The 19592-nt window shown below is 53.1% G+C and overlaps 1 protein-coding gene across 3 annotated transcripts in view; it reads right to left on the bottom strand.

Moving 5' to 3' along the window:
- Positions 1-19592, bottom strand: part of MRC1 (mannose receptor C-type 1) — an 83480-nt gene that overhangs the window by 55913 nt on the left and 7975 nt on the right. For all 3 annotated transcript variants that reach the window (XM_064162327.1, XM_064162326.1, XM_064162328.1), the window contains exons 4-6: positions 15160-15324; positions 12885-12998; positions 7510-7656 (exon numbers count right to left, since the gene is read on the bottom strand). In XM_064162327.1, coding sequence (XP_064018397.1) covers positions 7510-7656; positions 12885-12998; positions 15160-15324 — 426 coding nt within the window. The remainder of the gene's footprint in view (positions 1-7509; positions 7657-12884; positions 12999-15159; positions 15325-19592) is intronic.

Below are 19592 nucleotides of genomic sequence, written 5' to 3'. Positions count from 1 at the left end.
GCAGCTCCCCAGCAGCCAGCAGTGTCCTCCTGCAGCCCAGCAGGCAGCTGTGTGCTGGCTGCAGCCAGAGCAGTGTGGGCAGCAGAGCAAGAGAGGGGATTCTGCCCCTTGGCTCTGTTCTGCTCAGACCTCACCTCCCATCCTGCCTCCAGTGCTGCTGTCCCCAGCAGATGGAGGGCACAGAGCTGCTGGAGTGAGGCCAGAGGAGGCCACAAAGACCAGCCAAGGGCTGGAGCAGCTCTGCTGTGAGGACAGGCTGAGGGAGCTGGGGGTGTGCAGCCTGGCGAAGAGAAGACTCCAGGGGGACCTTAGAGCTGCTGCCAGTACTTGAAGGGAAGCTGCAGGAAGGCTGCAGAGGGACTTCTCATAAGGGCACTTGGCCTTGTGGGGCTTAGTACAATGAGCCTTGGCCCATGGCTCTCACCTGTCCAGGTCCCACTGTAAAGCTTCCCTTCCCTCTAGCAGCTGGGCACAGCCACCCAGCTTGGTGCCACCTGCAGACTGGCTGAGGTGCCTCAGTCCAGACCACTGGTAAAGATTTCAATCTCAGCTGCTTGTGTTGCCAACAAGGAAGTGTTCTGTGCTTCAGGTAAGAAGGTTTAGCCTTGCCAAGCTCAGCGAGGGCAGACAAGTCACATAGCCTCTGCTGGAGTTCTTCCTCTTCTTCTTTGCCCTTTTCCCTCTAGCTTTCCTCACCTCCCACATGAAAGGTTTTGCTACTGATGCATGGATTGGACTGAATGACATAAATCATGAGCTGCAGTTCCTCTGGACAGATGGCACAGGAGTGTACTTCACAAACTGGGCCAAAGGCTTCCCATCAGGACACAGGCCTCCAGTGCTGGTGTCCCCAGCAGGAGGACATGGAACATCAAGGAGGGAGTTCTGCACAATGAAGATGGTGAAACACTGGCACAGGTTTCCCAGGGATGTGGTTGAAGCCCTGTGCATGGACACACTCAGGTTCAGCCTTGCTGTGTCCCTAGGCAGCCTGCTCTAGTTGGAGGAGTTTCTGCTGCACACGAGGAGGTTGGACAAGATGAGCTCTGCAGGTCCCTTCCGACCTGCTGCAGCCTGTGACTCTGTACATAGAGAGCAAACACTTTTGCAGACTCTAAGCTTGGCTTCCTGGAGTCTGTTGGATGTCTAAAACGGCACCAGCAGAGCTTTGCCTCAGGGCTGCGGCATTCAGACTTCTCTATCTCACACCCATCCTCTGCGGCCTGATAAGAGAGAGCTCACCCAGCCCTCCCAGCAGGCACCCAGAGCATCTATTTCCTGTCATTGAATGCCTGCAGAAACATTTGCAAACAGCCCTTTCACAGCAGTGCCCATTGTTGGGTTGGGATGGAGCCTGGGTGCTCAGGGACTGGCTGAGGCAGCCAGGCAGCCTTTGCTTAGCAGCAGAACCTCCAAACTGATGCAGTTCTGCAGGTGGGACTGACAGCTTCCTAGGAGTCCACCACGTCCCAGGGCCCTGAGCTTCCAGCTCACTCACACACCATGAGGCAGAGCCTGGCTGGAGGAAACACTTCTGCTGCAAAAACCCTCTCCAGCTGTCCTGGCCTCATGAAGATCTTCATCTGATCTAGAGAGGTTCTCTTCCCCCTCTGCTCTGCCCTGCTGAGACTTCATCCTGAGCACTGCCTTCAGTTTTGTGCTCTCCAGTTGAAGAGGCACAGGGATCTGCTGGAGAGGGTCTGGTGGAGGGCTGTGAGGATGAGTAGGGGACTGGAGCTCTGCCTGGCAGGGAGAAGCTGAGGGACCTGGGGCTGCTCAGTCTGGAGAGGAGAAGCCTGAGAGGGGATCTAGTAAATATTTATAACTCTCTGAGGGCTGGGGGTCAGGAGGGGGAACAGGTTCTGGGGGTCAGGAGGGGGGGACAGGCTCTGCTCACTGCTCCCTGGGACAGGACAAGCAGCAGTGGATGGAAGCTGCAGCACAGGAGGTTCCAGCTCAGCACAAGAGGGAACTTCTTGACTGGAAGGGTCCCAGAGCCCTGGCACAGGCTGCCCAGAGAAGCTGTGGAGTCTCCTTCTGTGGAGCCTTTCCAGGCCTGTCTGGATGTGTTCCTGTGTGCCCTGAGCTAGATTGTGTGGTCCTGCTGTGGCAGAGGGGTTGGGCTGGATGAGCTCTTTGGGTCCCTTCCAGCCCCTGACATCTGTGAGCCTGTGCTCTGCAACATCTGTAAGGATTTTGCTCTATGTTTTTGGGGACATGATCATGTCCTGCTGTGGTGTCCTGGCCCACAGCCCTTGCAGGCTGCCCTGTCAGACTCAGCTGTAGCTTTCAGTGCTATGATTTATCTGTGTTTAGTATAAAGTGAACAGCTAAGGGCATGTTTGAATCAGAGAATGGCTTAGGTTGGAAGAGATCTCACAGATCATCCATTCCAACCTCTCTGCATGGGCAGGGACACCTCTCAAGTGGAATTGGCTGCTCAAGGCCACATCCAACCCAGCCATAAACACCTTCACAGAGGAGGCATCCACAGCTTTCCTGTGCAACCCATGCCAGAGTCTCAGCACCTTCCTACTCAAGAACTTCTTCCTCAGCTCCAGTCTAACCCTGCTCTGCCTCAGCTCCAAACCATTCTCCCTTGGCCTGTCTCCAGACACCCTCAGGAGAAGTCTCTCTGCAGCCTTCCTGCAGGTTCATAAATTAACAGAATGTTTTAGGTTGGAATAGATGCAGGGGAGCCAGTTCCAGACCCCCTGCCATGGGCAGGAACACCTCCCACCAGCCCAGGCTCAAGGCCCCATCCAGCCTGACCTTGAACACCTCCAGGGAGGTTGTGGAGCACAGAATCACAGAATGTGATCCCTGGTGTCATGGTAGACCTAACTAGAACAAAAATGGGCTTGTCCATGTCCTGGCATGTCCCTCTGCTCTCCTCCCTTCTGCTGTGGGGAAAAGCACCCGCAGGAAAGAGGGCAAAGCCACTGCAGCCACTGAGCCTAAGGACTCTGGCTTGTCCAGACATGTTCCTCTGCTCCCTCTGCCTCTGTGCTGGGGGAAGCAACCACAGGGAAGGAAAATGTAGTTATTAACAACCTGTCAAAGTGAATGTGGATCATTGCTTTTGCATCACTCCTCACACCTGGGCAACCTGTGCCAGTGTCTCACCACCCTCACTGCAAACAACTTCTTCCCCATCTCCAGTCTCAGTCTGCCCTCCTCAATCGTCAGTCCAACCCCTCTGAATCTATCACTACAAGCCCTTGTAAAAATGTCCCCTGTAGAACCCCTCCAGGTACTGAAGGCAGCTCTAAGGTCCCCCTGGAGGCTGCACCCCCCCAGCTCCCTCAGCCTGTGCTCAGAGCAGAGCTGCTCCAGCCCTTTGTGGCCTCTGGCCTGACGCCAGCAGCTCTGTGTCCTTCTCACGCTGAGGACACGGAGCTGGACATAACATCTGAGGTACGAATGTTTCAGTCATTTATTTCTTGAGCTAGGAGCCCTGGCCAGGAAAATATCATCTGCCCTGAGTTTTCCTTGACACCTTGGGAAGCTGAGGGCACTGAACACCTTGCATGACCACAGGCTTCTTCCTTTATGGCTTCCCCCCACAGGACATTTGGGACAGCATTTTCTCAGGTGCAGCCCTGCCAGACCCTGCTTAATCTGTCACCATCTTTAGTCAGCAGCTTCTGTGCACCTGAAACATTTTGTTCCATATCTGTTCTTCCTCCAAGCTTCTGGTAAAGAGAGGGGGCAGGGAAGGAGATTTTAAAGCCTAATGCATACGAAAGAAATTACCACAAGATGCCAAAAACCCCTGAATAAAAACACAGAGTGCTGAGCTTGTTTGCAGGGGTTTGGAGCTCAGTGATTCCCAAACTAAACCATCCTGTGAACGTATGGCTGATGTGTGCAAACTAAAAAGCTGAGCAGTAGCCAACAGGTCCATCCAAGGCCACAGAATCACAGAATATCTGCCAGTTGGCAGAGCCCTCCAGGCTCACCCAGCCCAAACCTCCCCTGCAGCACTAAGCCATGGCCCCAAGCACAGCTCCACAGGCTGCTGCAACACCTCCAGGCTGCAGCACTGCAGCACTGCCCTGGGCAGACACTGCCAATGCTTGAGAAGCCTTCCAGGGCAGAAAGATTCCCTAAGGTGCAGCCTGAGCCTGCCCTGCCTGGGCAGCTTGGAACCATTTCCTCTGCTCCTGGCCCTTGGCAGCAAGCAGCAGAGGCTGCCCCCTGCTCACTCCAACCCACAGACATTAACTACCTGCTTAGCAGCAGCAAACAAATACTAACAGAACTTTAGGGAAACCACAACAACTGTAGGCAGCCTGAGGAAGTAATTCAAATACAAAGTGAAACACAGAATCACCCAAAGAAGGGACCTCTGGAGGTCACCCAGTCCAACCCCCCTGCCAGAGCAGGATCACACAGGGATACAGCCAGGTGGGTTTGGAAAGTCTCCAGAGAAGGAGGCTCCACAACATCTCTGGGCAGCCTGCCCCAGGCCTCCAGCACCCTCACAGGTGTTTTCCTTTATGGAACCTCCTCTGCTCCAGCTTGCACCCATTGCCCCTTGCCCTTTCACTGGACACCCCTAAGCAGAGCTTGGCTCCATCTGGCTGACCCTGCAGTCAGCTATGCCAACAAGTGTACTTGGTTTCACTACTTTAGTGTTAAGTTCATTGATTCTAGCATTAAATGTTGATTTCAATATTTAATTAAGGAGAAAGCAAACTGAGGTAGGCAGAAGTCTCTGCCCTGAGTGGTTCTGACTGGCAAAAGCAAGCAAACTATTCAAACCCTGAGGGGTTTCAGCCAAACAGCAAAGCCTGAGCTCTCAAAGCACCTGCTCTGGCAAGAAGGAATGGACTGCAAAACCCAGGCAGGGCTTGCAGCTTTCCAAAGCCATACACATGGCAGTGGACTTAGGAGATACCTGTACCTGCTGGGAAGAGAGAAGAACTTGGAGAGAACAGGAAGGAGCAGGGAAACAAAGGAATAACTCACAAGGGGGTTACAGTGGGCAGAGATATGACAAGGAAATAAGTGGGAAGGAAGCCATGAAGACTCATCCCTGCTCTCTTTCCTGTCAGCAAGAGCCAGAAATGCACTTCTCTGCCAAACAATATGTACAAGAAAGGTATCATGAAGTTAATTCAGTTTTACAGGTAGAGAACCAGAGAGTCACAGCATTGTTTGGCCTGGCAAACCTTTAAGCTTATCCTGTCCAAGCATTCTTGCACTCCACTGAGGCTGGAGCTTGACTATGGCCCTCAGCAGCACAGCTCTGCCTCTCTGAAACACCTCCTGGGGGGGATTCAACCACCTTCCTGGGCAGCCTGTGCCAGGCTTTGAGAGCCCTGCCAGGGAAGAAGTTTCTTCTCATATCCAACCTAAACCTCCCCTGGGACAGCTTGAGGCCATTTTCTCTGGTCCTGTCTCTGGTCACTGGAGAGATGAGACCAACACCCACAGATTTCATGCATCTCTTTATGCCTCTACTTAGACAACAAACAGACCTAACAAAACATTTCTCTCTCTCTCAAGACCTTTTAAAGATTCTTCTAGTCCACTACCAGCTTGCACTGGCAAACTCACACTTTTCCAGTGTCCAAATGGCAGCAAGAGGTTGTGCAGTCTCCTTCTCTGCAGCCTGTCCAGCCCTGTCTGGATGTGTTCCTGTGTGACCTGAGCTCAATTGTATGCTCCTGCTCTGGCAGAGGGGGTGGACTGGAAGCTCTCCAGAGGTGCCTTCCAGCCCCCAACATGCTGTGATTAGTTTAGCCTTAGATCCTTTAAATCATAAAATCACAGAGCCATAGAATGTTTGGGGCTGGATGGGACATTAGAGAGCAGCCAGTTCCAACCCCCCTGCCATGGGCAAGGACACCATGACACCACCCAGGCTGCTCAAGGCCTCATCCAACCTGGCTTTCAACACTGCCAGGTTTGGAGCCTCCACAATGTCTCTGGGCAACCTGTTCCTGTGTCTCACCAGCCTCAGTAGAAAGAATTTCTTCCTAATCTCCAGTCTCAATCTCCCTTCTTCCAGCTCAAAGCCATCATCTCTCTTCCTGTCACTCCAAGCCCTTATCAGAAGTCTCTACCCAGCTCTCCTGTAGCCCTCTTCAGGCATTGGCAGGTTGCTGTAAGGTCTCCCTGAAGCCTTCTCTTCTCCAAGCTGAGCAGCCCCAGCTCTCTCAGGCTGTCTTCAGAGGAGAGGTGCTCCAGCCCTCTGACCATCTTTGTGGCCTCCTCTGAACCTGCTCAAGCAGATCCATGTGCTGCTTCTGCTGGAAGCTCCAGAGCTGGCCACAGGACCCCAGGTGGAGTCTCACCATAGTGGAGCAAAGGGGCAGTATCCCCTCCTTTGAGCTGCTACACAGGCTGCTGGGGATCAGCCCAGCACAGGCTTGGTTTCTGGGCTCTGAGTGCACTTTGCTGGCACAGGTTGAGCTTCTCTTGACTCAGCACCCCCAAGTCCTTCTCCTCGGCACTGTTCTCTGCCCATCAAGGATCTGTGCTTGGGATTTCCCACAGGACCTAGCACTTGGCTCTGTTGACTTTGATGAAGCTGTCACAGACTCATCTCTGCAGTCTGTGCAGGTCCCTCTGGATGGATCCTTCCCTCCAGCCTGTCAACCACACCACACAGCTTTGTGTCACCAGCAGACCTGCTCAGAGTGCCACAGTCCACTGCCCACATAACTGACAAAGCTGTTAAACAGCACTGGTCCCACACTGACCCCTTACCACCCACCCCTCACTGGGCTCCCCTGGGACTTTTTAGAAACATTTTGTATCCTTTTTCAACATTTTAATAATTTATCTTATGTTTTATGGGGTTGTAATAGCCAAGAGCTGAACAGGAGGCAGCAGTGTGCCCAGGTGGACAAGAAGGCCAAAGGCATCCTGGCTGGCATCAGCAATGCTGTGTGCAGCAGCAGCAGGGAGGGGGTTGTGCCCTTGCACTCTGCTCTGCTGAGGCCACAGCTCCACTGCTGGGTTCAGCTTTGGGCAGCGCAACACAAGAGAGATGTGGAGGTGCTGGAGGCAGAGCAGAGGAGGGCAAGGAAGCTGGCAAGGGCCTGGAGAGTAAATCTGGTGAGGAGAGACTGCAGGAGCTGGGGAGGGTTAGTGTGAAACAGGAGGCTGAGGGCAGACCTCATGGCTGGCTGCAGCTACCTGAAAGGAGGTTGTGGAGAGGCTGCTGCTGGGCTCTGCTCACAGGGAATTAGTGACAGAACAAGGGGGAATGGCCTCAAGCTGAGGCTGGGAAGGTTTAGATTGAACATTAGGAAAAAGTTTTTCAGGCAAAGAGTGGTCAGGGACTGGAATGAGCTGCCCTGGGAGGTGCTGGAGTCACCCAGCCTGGGTGTGTTTCAGAGTGGTTTGGATGTGGTGCTTGGGGCTGTGGTTTAAGGTGAATCTTCTAGAGCAGGGTTCTAAACTGGGCTTGGTGATCCAGAGGGCCTTTGTCAGCCTGCATGCTGCTGTGATTCTGTGATCAGTCACCTGTTGAGGGATTAAAACCAAACCTACCTGTGGGAATGCTGAAGGATTCCAGAGTGGCATTCCCTCGTTTGCAGACATAGCCAAGCCTCTGACTGCACTCCCGAGTCTCCCACTTGGCACCTTTGCCAGGATTGAATGCTCCACAGACTTTGCCAGGTTCTGGAGAAGGATGTCCTGGAGAAAACAAACAGCAAAACAAACCCTTCACCAGCAGCACCAACACGTAAATACATCGTGGCCACCCCCAGGGACTCTCCTGTTCTAATCACAGGAGCACAGGCTCAAGTTAGGAGAGACCTCAGAGATCATCCACTCCAACCTGCCTGCCATGGGCAGGACACCTCTCAGCTAGACTTGGCTGCTCGAGGCTTCATCCAGCCTGGCCTTAAAAACTTCAAGGGATGAGGATTCCACAAGCTCCCTGTGCAGCCCATTCCAGAGTCTCAGCACTCTCCTACTGAACATCCAGTCTAACCCTGCTCTGCCTCAGCTTCAAACCAGTCCTCCTTGGCCTGTCTCTAGACACCCTCAGGAAAAGTCTCTCTGCAGCCTTTCTGCAAGATCACTTCAGATATGGCAGGCAGCTCTAAGGTCCCCCTGGAGTCTTCTCCAGGCTGCACACTCCCAGTTCCTTCAGGCTGTGCTCACAGCAGAGCTGCTCCAGCCCTTGACTCATCTTTGTGGCCTCCTCTGGCCTCACTCCAGTGGCTTTGTGTCCTTCTTCTGCTGGGGACACCAGAACATGCTTGGGTCTGTTCCCTTTCTAAATGAAAACTGTCTAAAGGCCAGGGCAGAATCTTCAGGGGGAAAACCTTTTCAGTGAGCTGGTCAAATGTTGTATTTAGTACAACAGCACAGGTAGAAAACAATCAGCAGTGATGCAGCCAATGAGAGCTTATTGCCCACCTGTCTGGAGGACGTTTGCAGACCTAGACCTATGTGACTAAACTGACCATGGATTCTCCTTCATTCCAGAGCATGTGGGACTGTGCTACAGAGCAAGTGGCAGCACTGCTTAGCAACAGGCATGGCAAAAGCAGATCTTCCAGTGTGCAAGACTGCTCACTGAAAACTGCCCCATATCCCACATGGCAGACTCACAGAGCACATCCAGCTGGCAGAGCCCTCCAGGCTCACCCAGCCCAAACCCACACCCAGCACTGCAGCCTCAGCACTAAGCCATGGCCCCAAGCACAGCTCCACAGGCTGCTGCAACACCTCCAGGCTGCAGCACTGCAGCACTGCCCTGGGCAGACACTGCCAATGCTTGAGAAGCCTTCCAGGGCAGAAAGATTCCCTAAGGTGCAGCCTGAGCCTGCCCTGCCTGGGCAGCTTGGAACCATTTCCTCTGCTCCTGGCCCTTGGCAGCAAGCAGCAGAGGCTGCCCCCTGCTCCCTGCCCCCTCCCTGCAGGCAGCTGCAGAGAGCAATGAGCTCTGCCCTCAGGCTGCTCTGCTCCAGCCTGCACCCCCCCAGCTCCCTCAGCCCCTGCTCAGCCCCAGCTGCTCCAGGCCCTTCTCCAGCCTGGCTGCCCTGCTCTGGACACGCTGCAGCCCCTCAGTGTCCTTCCTGCAGCCAGGGGCCCAGAGCTGAGCACAGCACTCGAGCTCTGGCCTGCCCAGTGCTGAGCACAGGGGCATGATCCCCTCCTGGCCCTGCTGCCCACCCTGCCTCTGAGCCAGGCCAGGATGCCAGTGGCTGTCTTGGCCACCTGGGCACTGCTGGCTCCTATTTCCTCAGCTGCCACAGGTGCTCCAGCTCAGACTGCCACAGAAGTGATTTGCTCTGCTCTGCACAAAATCAGAGTCCAGAGGCTTGCAGCTCTCTTCACAAACAGATTTTTAACTTGAACCCAAATCCCCCAAGTTCTGTAACACTTGGCTGGGGCAGAAAACAACCTCCTGATCCTCAGAGACACAAAATGAATCCTGCCCTTTGCTGTTCTCTCTTTGACCCCTTGCTTAGGTAACAGAACAAGCACAACATCCAACCCACCTAGACTGGAGATGTAGAACTCTGCCAGAAACAAAGAACAGAAGAAAAGGAAGCTGCTGGCTTCTTCTCAAGGCACTTTTAGAACTTGCTGGTGCAACTTCTGAAGGTAGCTACTGTTGGCTACCAACCAGCACCCCCAGGGCCCTCTCCAAGCTGCAGCTTCCTAACCACACATCCCCAGGTCGTAGTTCCACATGAGGTTGTTGTGACCCAGGGGCAGGACTTCACACACTGAGCCTTGGCCCATGGCTCTCACCTGTCCAGGTCCTACTGTAAAGCTTCCCTACCCTCTAGCAGCTGGGCACAGCCACCCAGCTTGGTGCCATCTGCAAATGTACTGAGGCTGCCTCAGTGCCCTCAGCCAAGTCATTGAGAAAGACATGAAAGAGGACAGGCCCAGTGCTGAGCCCTGGGGACACCACTGATGCCTGGGCACCAGCCAGGGTTAGCTCCATTCCCTACTAGTCTTTGGGTTCAGCCATCAGTTCTTCATCCAGCATCATGATCTGATGAGCTTAGACTACATCTGTCTTCCATTTGCACTCATGTTCTGTCTTCTTCCCACAGCAGAGAAAGAAATACTCACTTAAAGAACCCAAAGCTGAATTGTTCTAATGCACAGAAATAATTGAGCTGTTGGCAGTTAGCTTACTCTTGTGTTTTGACTGCATTATTTTGCTGTTGATAACTTAGTGACCTTTGTTTTCTGCTATTTATTTAGGGCTAAGGTGACAGAAGAAGGTCCCATAGATTCCTTTAAAGTATCCTAGTGGGAGGAGAGGCAGCTCCTGAACATGCAGGGTAATGGGGATGAACTGGAGGTAGGCTGACCAAAGCAAACTGCTGAAGGAGATAATATAAGCACAAAATATGTTATGTGGACTTAAGAGGATGAACTTGGAATGAAATTAAGGCACAGAAGGAGTTACAGAAAAATGGAACCCATTTTGGAGAGCCCACTAATCCTTTCTAGGACCCTGAGAGTCATCCCTGGTTTGCCAGGAACAGTTTGCCAGCTTCCCCTGCTGCTTGGGCTCCACCTCACACTCAGTTTCCCCCCAGTTTTCATGTCACACAGGTCCTCAGCACTGCACTTGGATGACAGACCTAGAAACACCTTCACACAGCTTGCAGCTCGACCCATCTGTTTGCCTTGGGGAAATAGATGAAAATACAGGAGCCCAAGCCCACTGGAGAGCTTTGTCTGCCTAAAATGTGCTTTTGGTCCTACCTACACAAGGAAGCAAGCAGGTGATGCCATGGGGTTACTGCAAGGTCCAAACAGAGGTCACCACAAAGCCATGCAGCTCTCCTGGCTTGGGGCAGAGGGCTGGCAGCGTGGCTGAGCCCAGCAGAGAAAGACCAGAAGGTGCTGGTCAATAGCCAGTTGAAGATGAGCCAGTGTGTGCCCAGGTGGCCAAGAAGGCCACCACCATCTTGGCTCATATCAGGAACACTGTGGCCAGTAGGACCACGTCAGTGACTGTTCCTCTGCATTCAGCACTAGGGAGGCCACAGCCTGAGTACTAGGTTCAGTTTTGGGGCCTTCACTTCAAAAAATTCACTGAGGGGCTGGAGTAGGGCCAGAGAACAGCAACAGAGCTGGGGAAGGGTCTGGAGAACAGGGCTGGGGAGGAGTTGCTGAGGAAACTGACGTTGATTAGTTTGGGGAAGAGGAGGCTGAAGGGAGACCTCAGTGCTTCTATGTCTCCCTGAAAGGAGGTTGGAGGCAGGTGGGGTTGGGCTCTTCTCCCTAGGAACAAGTGATAGGAGGAGAGGAAATGGCCCCAAGTTGCACCAGGAGAGATTCAGATTGGAGATGAGAAAAAAGTCTTCCCTGAAAAGGTCTCAACGACTGGCATAGGCTGCCCAAGGATGTTGTCAAGTCCCTGTGCCTGGAGGTGTTTCAAAGAGGCAGAGATGTGCTGAGGGCCATGGCTCAGCCCCAGCCTTGGCAAGGTTAGACAGTGACCAGATTCAAACACTTGAAAAGCTCTTTACTAACCAAAACAATTCTATGGCTCTAAGGCAGAGTATTTACACAGCAACACTTCTGACATCTACTTTAAATTAGCCTTCAAAAACTCCCTGAGCAGGCAGTGGAAGGCAATATGGGTCCTTGAAAAAGCTCTCCTGGAACAGGCACTCTGAACAGTACATGAGAAGAGCTCTTCCTCTCCACCACACCAGAGAGGCAGAGAACTGCCCTTAAACAACAGCATGGGAGCTCAGCACTGCAGCTGAGGTATGAAGGTGCTGGGCTTGCTGCAAGGCAGACTAGTCCAACATCTTCACTTTGGGAGGTTCTGCTGCACAGGCAGGGACACCTCACACTAGATCAGGCTGCTCAGAGCCACATCCAGCCTGGCCTTAAAAACTTCCAGGAATGGGGCTTCAATTCCAGCCCAGCATGCATGCCTGGCACAAAGCCCATGGCTCACAGTGTGGATAGCCACAGTCAGAGCCTTTCAGCAGCAAAAGCAGATGTGGCCGGGTTGGAGGGCAGAAGGGCTCTGCAGAGGGACCTTGACTGCCTGCACAGATGGGCAGAGTCCAGTGGGATGGGGTTCAATAGCTCCAAGTGCAGGGTGCTGCACTTTGGCTACAACAACCCCATGCAGAGATACAGGCTGGGGTCAGAGTGGCTGAGAGCAGCCAGACAGAGAGGGATCTGGGGGTGCTGATTGATACCCACCTGAACATGAGCCAGCAGTGTGCCCAGGTGGCCAAGAGAGCCAGTGGCATCCTGGCCTGCATCAGGAATGGGGTGGCCAGCAGGAGCAGGGAGGTCATTCTGCCCCTGGACTCTGCACTGGTCAGACCACACCTTGAGTGCTGTGTTCAGTTCTGGGCCCCCCAGTTTAGGAGGGACATTGAGATGCTTGAGCGTGTCCAGAGAAGGGCAACGAGGCTGGGGAGAGGCCTTGAGCACAGCCCTACGAGGAGAGGCTGAGGGAGCTGGGATTGGTTAGCCTGGAGAAGAGGAGGTTCAGGGGAGACCTCATTGCTGTCTACAACTACCTGAGGGGTGGTTGTGGCCAGGGGGAGGTTGCTCTCTTCTCTCAGGTGGCCAGCACCAGAACGAGAGGACACAGCCTCAGGCTGTGCCAGGGGAGATTTAGGCTGGAGGTAAGGAGAAAGTTCTTCCCTGAGAGAGTCATTGGACACTGGAATGGGCTGCCCGGGGAGGTGGTGGAGTCGCCGTCCCTGGAGCTGTTCAAGGCAGGACTGGACGTGGCACTTGGTGCCATGGTCTGGCCTTGTGCTCTGTGGTAAAGGGTTGGACTTGATGATCTGTGAGGTCTCTTCCAACCTTGTTGATCCTGTGATCCTGTGATCCTGTGAAAAGCAGCTCAAGGACTGCAGAAGAGCAGAAAAGCAGCAGGCCACAGAAACGTTCACCCTTACCTGGCAGCCAGTTCAGGTAGCGGAAAGGAGCTCCCCCGACCCACTGCCAGCCGCCGTTGAAGTTCAAACTGTTGAGTCCAAACCAGAGAGCAGAGCTCAGCCTGGCAGTCACACCTGGGAACAGAGGCAGAGGGAAGCTGAGAGGGCACAGCCAGAGCCCGAGAGCTGCATCCCAGCTGCAGCAGCTCACAGTGAGTCCTCTGGGAGCGGCTGTGCTGCGGCTGCAAACCTGCCAGCTCAGCTGGGCTGCCAGCTGCGGGGAGCTTCAAGCACAAGCAAAGCAGCTCTTCTGCAGGGGCTCTCTCCACCACACAGCACCAAAAGGAAACTTCTCTTTCTTCCAGAGTAATAAAATACTGCATTTACTACCACACAGAATACTAACAGTTTCCACAGTAGGAAAATACTAAATTATGGGCTGTTGAAACTCTCCAGCACAGGGAACTGTTTAACCTATTGCACAATTAGATATTCATTTCCAGAATCAGAACATCATTGTATGAAACCAGAAAGTGTTAACATTCTCCAGAACAACAAAATACAGGCCAAGGGCTTGTGCCTGAAGGGGCTACAAGCAGGCTGCAGAGAGACTGTTTGCAAAGGGCTGCAGGGACAGGCCGAGGGCAATGGCTGCAAAGCAGAGCAGAGCAGATGGAGATTGGCTGTGAGGAACAAGTTCTGCAGCAGGAGGCTGCTGGAACCCTGCAACAGGTTGCCCAGGGAGGTAGTTGAGGCCCCATGGCTGGAGATACTCCCGGTGAGGCTGGGCAGGGCTGTGGGCAAGCTGCTCTAGTGGAGGATGTCCCTGCAGGGGGTTGGGCTGGGTGAGCTTTGGAGGACCCTTCCAGCCCAGCCCATGCTGTGATTCTATGAATATTAAATTAATTCCATTCTAAAAGTTGTTTTTTCAGAATACAAAAATATGAAATGTGCTCAATCAGATTTTCTTTCCCCTCAGAACTGTACAACACAAAATGGCTAACAGTGACACTCAGAGTCCCACAGCCCAAGCTCTCAAAGGCAAGCTGCCTCGTTTCCTGCTCTGCCTTTCCTCTTCCAACACAGTTAACAAGGCTAAGTGTCACATTTACAGCATCCTGGAAAGCTGCAGATCACAGAATCACAGAATCACAGAATGGGCTGGGTTGGAAGGGGCCTCCAAAGGTCATCTGGTTTAAGGCCCTCTGCAGTAATCCTCATCTGGGTCAGGTTGCCCAGAGCCCTGCCCAACCTCACCTTGAATATCTCCAGGGATGGGACCCAAACCACCTCCCTGGGCAATCTGTTGCAGTGTTCCCACAGCCCCATGGTGCAGAACTTGTTCCTCTTGTCCAACCTATATGTGCCTGCCTGGCAGGGAGGGTGAACTAAACAATACCTCAACGTCCCTTCCAACCCAACCTCTAACTCTCTGACTCCATGGGCTTCCACGCAACAGCACACAACTGCAGGAGAGAACTTTCCTCATGGAGCAGTTTGGAAGCTACTTCCACAGGCACTGAGGGAGCCTGCAAAAAAAGGAAGCTCTCTGTCAGCCCTTTGGTTGCTTTTCTGTTCCTGTCTTAGCACACACTGACGGGACCAAAGCCAGGCCAGCCCCAGCACACGACACCTACGACCTGTACACACAGAGCACACAGAGGATGCGATCTTGGTACCTGCACCACAGAACCACACAGGGTCAGAGACTGGAAGGGACCTCGAAAGATCATCCAGTCCAACCCCCCTGCCAGAGCAGGCTCACCTCTACCAGATCACACAGGAACACATCCAGGCAGGTCACTGAATGCTGGGGACACAGCAGGCCTGGGACTGGGTTAGATCTGGTTTAGATCTTTAACCATCCAGCTTTGTACTTGGACACCTTAGAGAGATCAGTCCTCAGAGCAGGCATGTTTCTGCTCCCATGGGAAAGGCTCTACTTCCAAACCAAGCCAAATACTCAGACATCCAATCTTGGAAACTTCTGCTGCCTTTTGTACCACAGTGTGTAACCCCTAAGAGGAAAAGCCCATGGGCTGTCTGCTGTGCTCCTTCACTGCCTGACCCAGCTGGCTGCTGCAGTTCTGTGTTTCTCTCCATTTTGGGCAAAGCAGGATAAAATGCCCAATCCTGATCTCCTCATCTCCAAGTGAATCATCCCAGTTAACAGCTTCAATCTGGTGATAACCAGGACTGCACAAATGCCCACTCTGAAGATGGGACCTGCTGTCGAAGTGTCGCTGTCACAATAATGCACTACTGCAAGAAAACCTGATGGAAAACGTCACCCTACCTGCCAGGTATGTTTGTTCATGCAGCTCTGTGATGCTTAGTAACTCTGCCTTCTGTTGTTGACAGCTTTTCCTTGCCTGGTGCCACTGCAGGGCTGCATCAGAGTTTATCTGGTACTGGACATTTGTTAGTGGATCTGTATTCCACAGGGAATCCATACTGTTAACTGCAGGGAGAAAAAGAAAGCACAGAATCATAGAATCACAGAGTGTCCTGGTCTGGAAGGGACCTCGAAAGTTCATCCACCCAACCCCCTGACAGAGCAGAATCACCCAGAGCAGGTCACACAGGAACACATCCAGAAGGTTCTTGAATATCTCCAGAGAAGGAGACTCCACAGCCCCCCTGGGCAGCCTGTGCCAGTGCTCTGTCACCCTCACAGGGAAAAAATTCCTCTCAGATTCACATGGAACTTCCTCTGCCTCAACTTGCATCCAGTGTCCCTTGTCCTGTCCCTGGGCATCACCCAGCAGAGCTGGCTGCAGCCTCCTGGCACTCACCTTTAGATCTTTATAAGCACTGCTGAGGTCACCTCTCAGTCTCCTCCTCTGCCAGCAGCACAGCCCCAGCTCCCTCAGGCTCTCCTCATAAGGAAGAGGTTCAACTTCCTTAATCATCTTTGTGGCTCTGTGCTGGACTCTCTCCAGCAGTTCTATGCCCTTCTTGAACTGGAGGACCCAGAACTGGACACAGTACTCCAGATGTGGTCTCGCCAGTGCAGAGCAGAGGGGCAGGAGAACCTCTCTTGACCTACTAACCACAACCCAGAATGGCATTGCCCCTCCTGACCACCAGAGCACACTGCTGGCTCATGGCCATTCTGCCAGCCACCAGGACTCCTAAGTCCTCTCCTTCAGTGCTCTTCAGCAGCTCAGTCCCCAACCTATCCTGCTCCCTGGGGTTGTTCTTTCCCAGGTTCCATACTCTACACCTGCCCCTGCTGAACTTCATTCAGTTTCCCCCTGTGATGCTGTAAAAGTTGTAACTGACTGTGAAGATGGAGCCAGATGAAAGACAGAATAAATGACGTAGCACAAACACACAAACCCCAAGCATTGCTATAGACATCAGGGCTGAAAGGAGGCCTGAGGCTCCCTGAAGAGTTGGTAAATCCAGGTAAACCCATGAGAGCTGTGCTGGACAGTACACAGGCAATGCACAAGGTCACCACTGTCTCTGGAACGTCAAAGCTGCTGTTAAGACAGAAGATGAGTGGCTAAAGTTGATTAGTTACTGGGGGCACTGCGTTGGAAGGGAGGCCTAAAGGTCATCCAGTCCAACCCCCTCTGCAGTCTGCAGTCCACTGATCAAGTCTCCTTCCACAGCAATCTCTCTGTGGCCTTTCCCTGGATGTGCTCTGCTTTTTCACTCAGAACTTCCAGAAAGGAGGCTCGCTGAGAGCTTCAAAGCAGGGCCCTGAGTGCACAACAGTGCAGCTAGAGCTGCTCTGCAGCACATGGCAGCTTTGATGCTTGGCACAGTCGTGTTGGTCGCAGTGCTCAGTTAGTCCCACATGGCACAAAAGCCACTCTGGGTAACACAGCAGCAAGGCTCCACTTGGGATTGGTCACTGGGGAGGACAATCACAGAATGCATGGGTTGGCTCATCCAGTCCAGCCCCCCTGCAGCAAGCAGTGACATCCTCCACTAGATCAGGTTGCTTAGAGCCTCATCAAGCCTGACCTTGAGTATTTCCAGAGTCAGGGCCTCCACTACCTCTCTGGGCAACCTGTCCCAGTGTCCCATCAGCCTCCTAGTAAAGAACTTCCTCCTAATTTCCAATCCAAATCTACCCTTCTCCAGCTTAAAGAATCATAAGGATGTGAGCTAATTCTTAGACTGAGGCCAAGAAAAGGCTGCACTGAAGACACAACTTGTCCACAACTCGATGTTTTCCATGGAGCAGCTGAAATAGCTCAGTGCAGCAGATGAAGCACTGAACACTTGTGGGCTCCTGGATGGCCACTGGTGCCTTAGAGTGCAAGCCAAAGCCTTCCAGCTTCTGCTGTGAGTGGGACTGGAAATTCAGTGGGTTTGTAGACAGTTCACCTCAATACAACTGCTTCCAGAACTTGCTGAAGCAGACTCCTGCAAGCTCAGGGGAACATCCAGCTGACCATCCTTCTGAGAGAGGAACCCCCAGTTTAGGTACTGATTTTGGGCACTGTGTAAAGTGGCTGTGGATTTCCTTAGTGACAGGGGCCAACAGACCCAAGCACTGACCACAGCACTTAGCAGCATCCATCCACACTTGCCAGCAGTCCCTCAAGTGCCCTACACACAAAGCTGATACACCTGCACGGAACCACAGAACCACAGCAACATCCAGGCTGGCAAAGCCTCAGGACCACCAAGCACAACCTGTAACCCTGCTCTACAAGATTCACCTTAAACCACCCTTAAACACATTCAGGGTGGGTGACTCCAGCACCTCCCTGGGCAGCTCATTCTAATCCCTAACCACTCTCTCCCTGAAAAACTCTTTCCTAATGTTCAATCTAAACCTCCCTACTCTCAGCTTGAAGCCATTCCCCCTTGTTCTGTTTCCAATTACCTGTGAGCAGAGCCCAGCAGCAGCCTCTCCACAATGTCCCTTCAGGCAGTTGTGGACAGCCACGAGATCTCCCCTCAGCTTCCTTCTCTGCCACATTACCTGACTGTGTTCCCCCTGCATACCTGAGCCTGGCACACCTGGGCGATGGCGAGCCAGTTAAAAACCCAGACAGCAAGGGCCAACATGAGAAGTGGCCTCAGAAGGCAGAAGTGGCCAGGCTCAGGGCTTCTCCAGGCAGAAGCTCCAGTGCCTCACCAGCCTGATGGGGCAGAACTTCCTTCTCCTGTCTCCTCTAAATGCAGCTCCTTTCATCAGGAGCCGCTGCCCCTCATCCTGTCACTGCATGCTTTTAAATGATGGTCCAGTGTCACAGAAGCAGAATCACAGAAGTGACCAGGTTGGGAAAGACCTCTGAGATCATCGAGTCCAACCTAGCACCTAACACCTTCTCATTCACTAACCCCTGGCACTAAGTGCAGCCTCCTTTTAAACATCTCCAGGCACAGTGACTCCACCACCTCCCTGGGCAGCCCATTCCAATGCCAATCTCTCTTGCTGTGAAGAACTTCTTCCTAACATCCAGCCTAGACCTGCCCTGGCACAGCTTCAGGCTGTGTCCCCTTGTTCTGTCCCTGGCTGCCTGGCAGCAGAGCCCAACCCCACCTGGCTACAGCCTCCCTGCAGGCAGCTGCAGACAGCAATGAGCTCTGCCCTGAGCCTCCTCTGCTGCAGGCTGCACCCCCCCCAGCTCCCTCAGCCTCTCCTCACAGTGCTGTGATCCAGGCCCCTTACCAGCCTTCTCACAACCATGGTCTCTCCACTGCTCAGATGTCTCCAGCTCCAGTACAGTAACTGGTTTAAGTACAGTCTTATTCCCTCTCCATTTGGGAGAACATTTGAGCCCCTTTTACTCCCAGCACAGAGCAGAGCCTGCCTCAACCCTCCCAACCCAACTGCACACCCAGGCTACAGCAGGAACAGCTGGAACAGTTTGCACTGCACATCTTCCTATCTCCACCTTTGCTCCCCCAGGCAGTTAAATAAACAAGGACCACTTCAGCCTTACTGCATAAACTTCAAGGCACACAGACTGCAGCACTCCATGTCTGAAGGTGCTGCTGATGTCCATGAAGTTATCATGCTCCCATATGGCACGTTCTTCTCTCACAGGCCTGACTAAAGCTTCTACTTACCACAGCCTGACCCTCTTCAAAAGGCATGAGCCACCCTTGAGTATTTCACAGCCAGTGGAGAAGAGTCAGGAAGGAAACATGCAGGCAATCAGCAGAAAGCAGCCTCTTCCAACAAGAGCCACAGCCAGCTGAATGGATTTCCTTGAATTATGCCCAAGAATTAAACAAACTTTTACTGATGCCTCCCATTTACTACATGCAAAGAATGGTAAAGAGGGAGCACTCTTCAGGTGATTTTCCTGGCTTGTATCAATGGCATTGCTATTCCCCAACGTGACTTTGAATACCTTGAAAATGGCAGAGAGAAAAACCCAAACCCAAAATCCCACAGCCAACAACAAGCCAAAAAGCACACAGCCCCCCCCAACACCAAACAACACAACCCCCACAAACTCCAGGCCCAGCAAACCAAACCCTGCATTCTTATTTGCCTGCAAGAATGCAACATCCATGGAAATCAGGCAAGGATACCAATGCTTCACTACCAAACCATCCAGGGCACAGGTTCAGACCTTGCACTGGGATGGAAGGGACCCTCCAAGGGCATCTTGCCCAACCCCCCTGCAGGCAGCAGGGACACCTCCAGCTAGTGCAGGCTGTCTGGGGACACAGCAGGGCTGAGTCTGAATGTCTCCAGGGATGGGTTCTCAACCATGTCCCTGGGCAGCCTGTGAAAGTGTCTCACCA

Source organism: Pogoniulus pusillus, chromosome 23 (assembly GCF_015220805.1).
Source record: "Pogoniulus pusillus isolate bPogPus1 chromosome 23, bPogPus1.pri, whole genome shotgun sequence".
NCBI lineage: Eukaryota > Metazoa > Chordata > Aves > Piciformes > Lybiidae > Pogoniulus > Pogoniulus pusillus.
The sequence above is the reverse complement of the archived record's forward strand: the minus strand, read 5'-3'. Positions and strand labels throughout refer to the sequence as shown.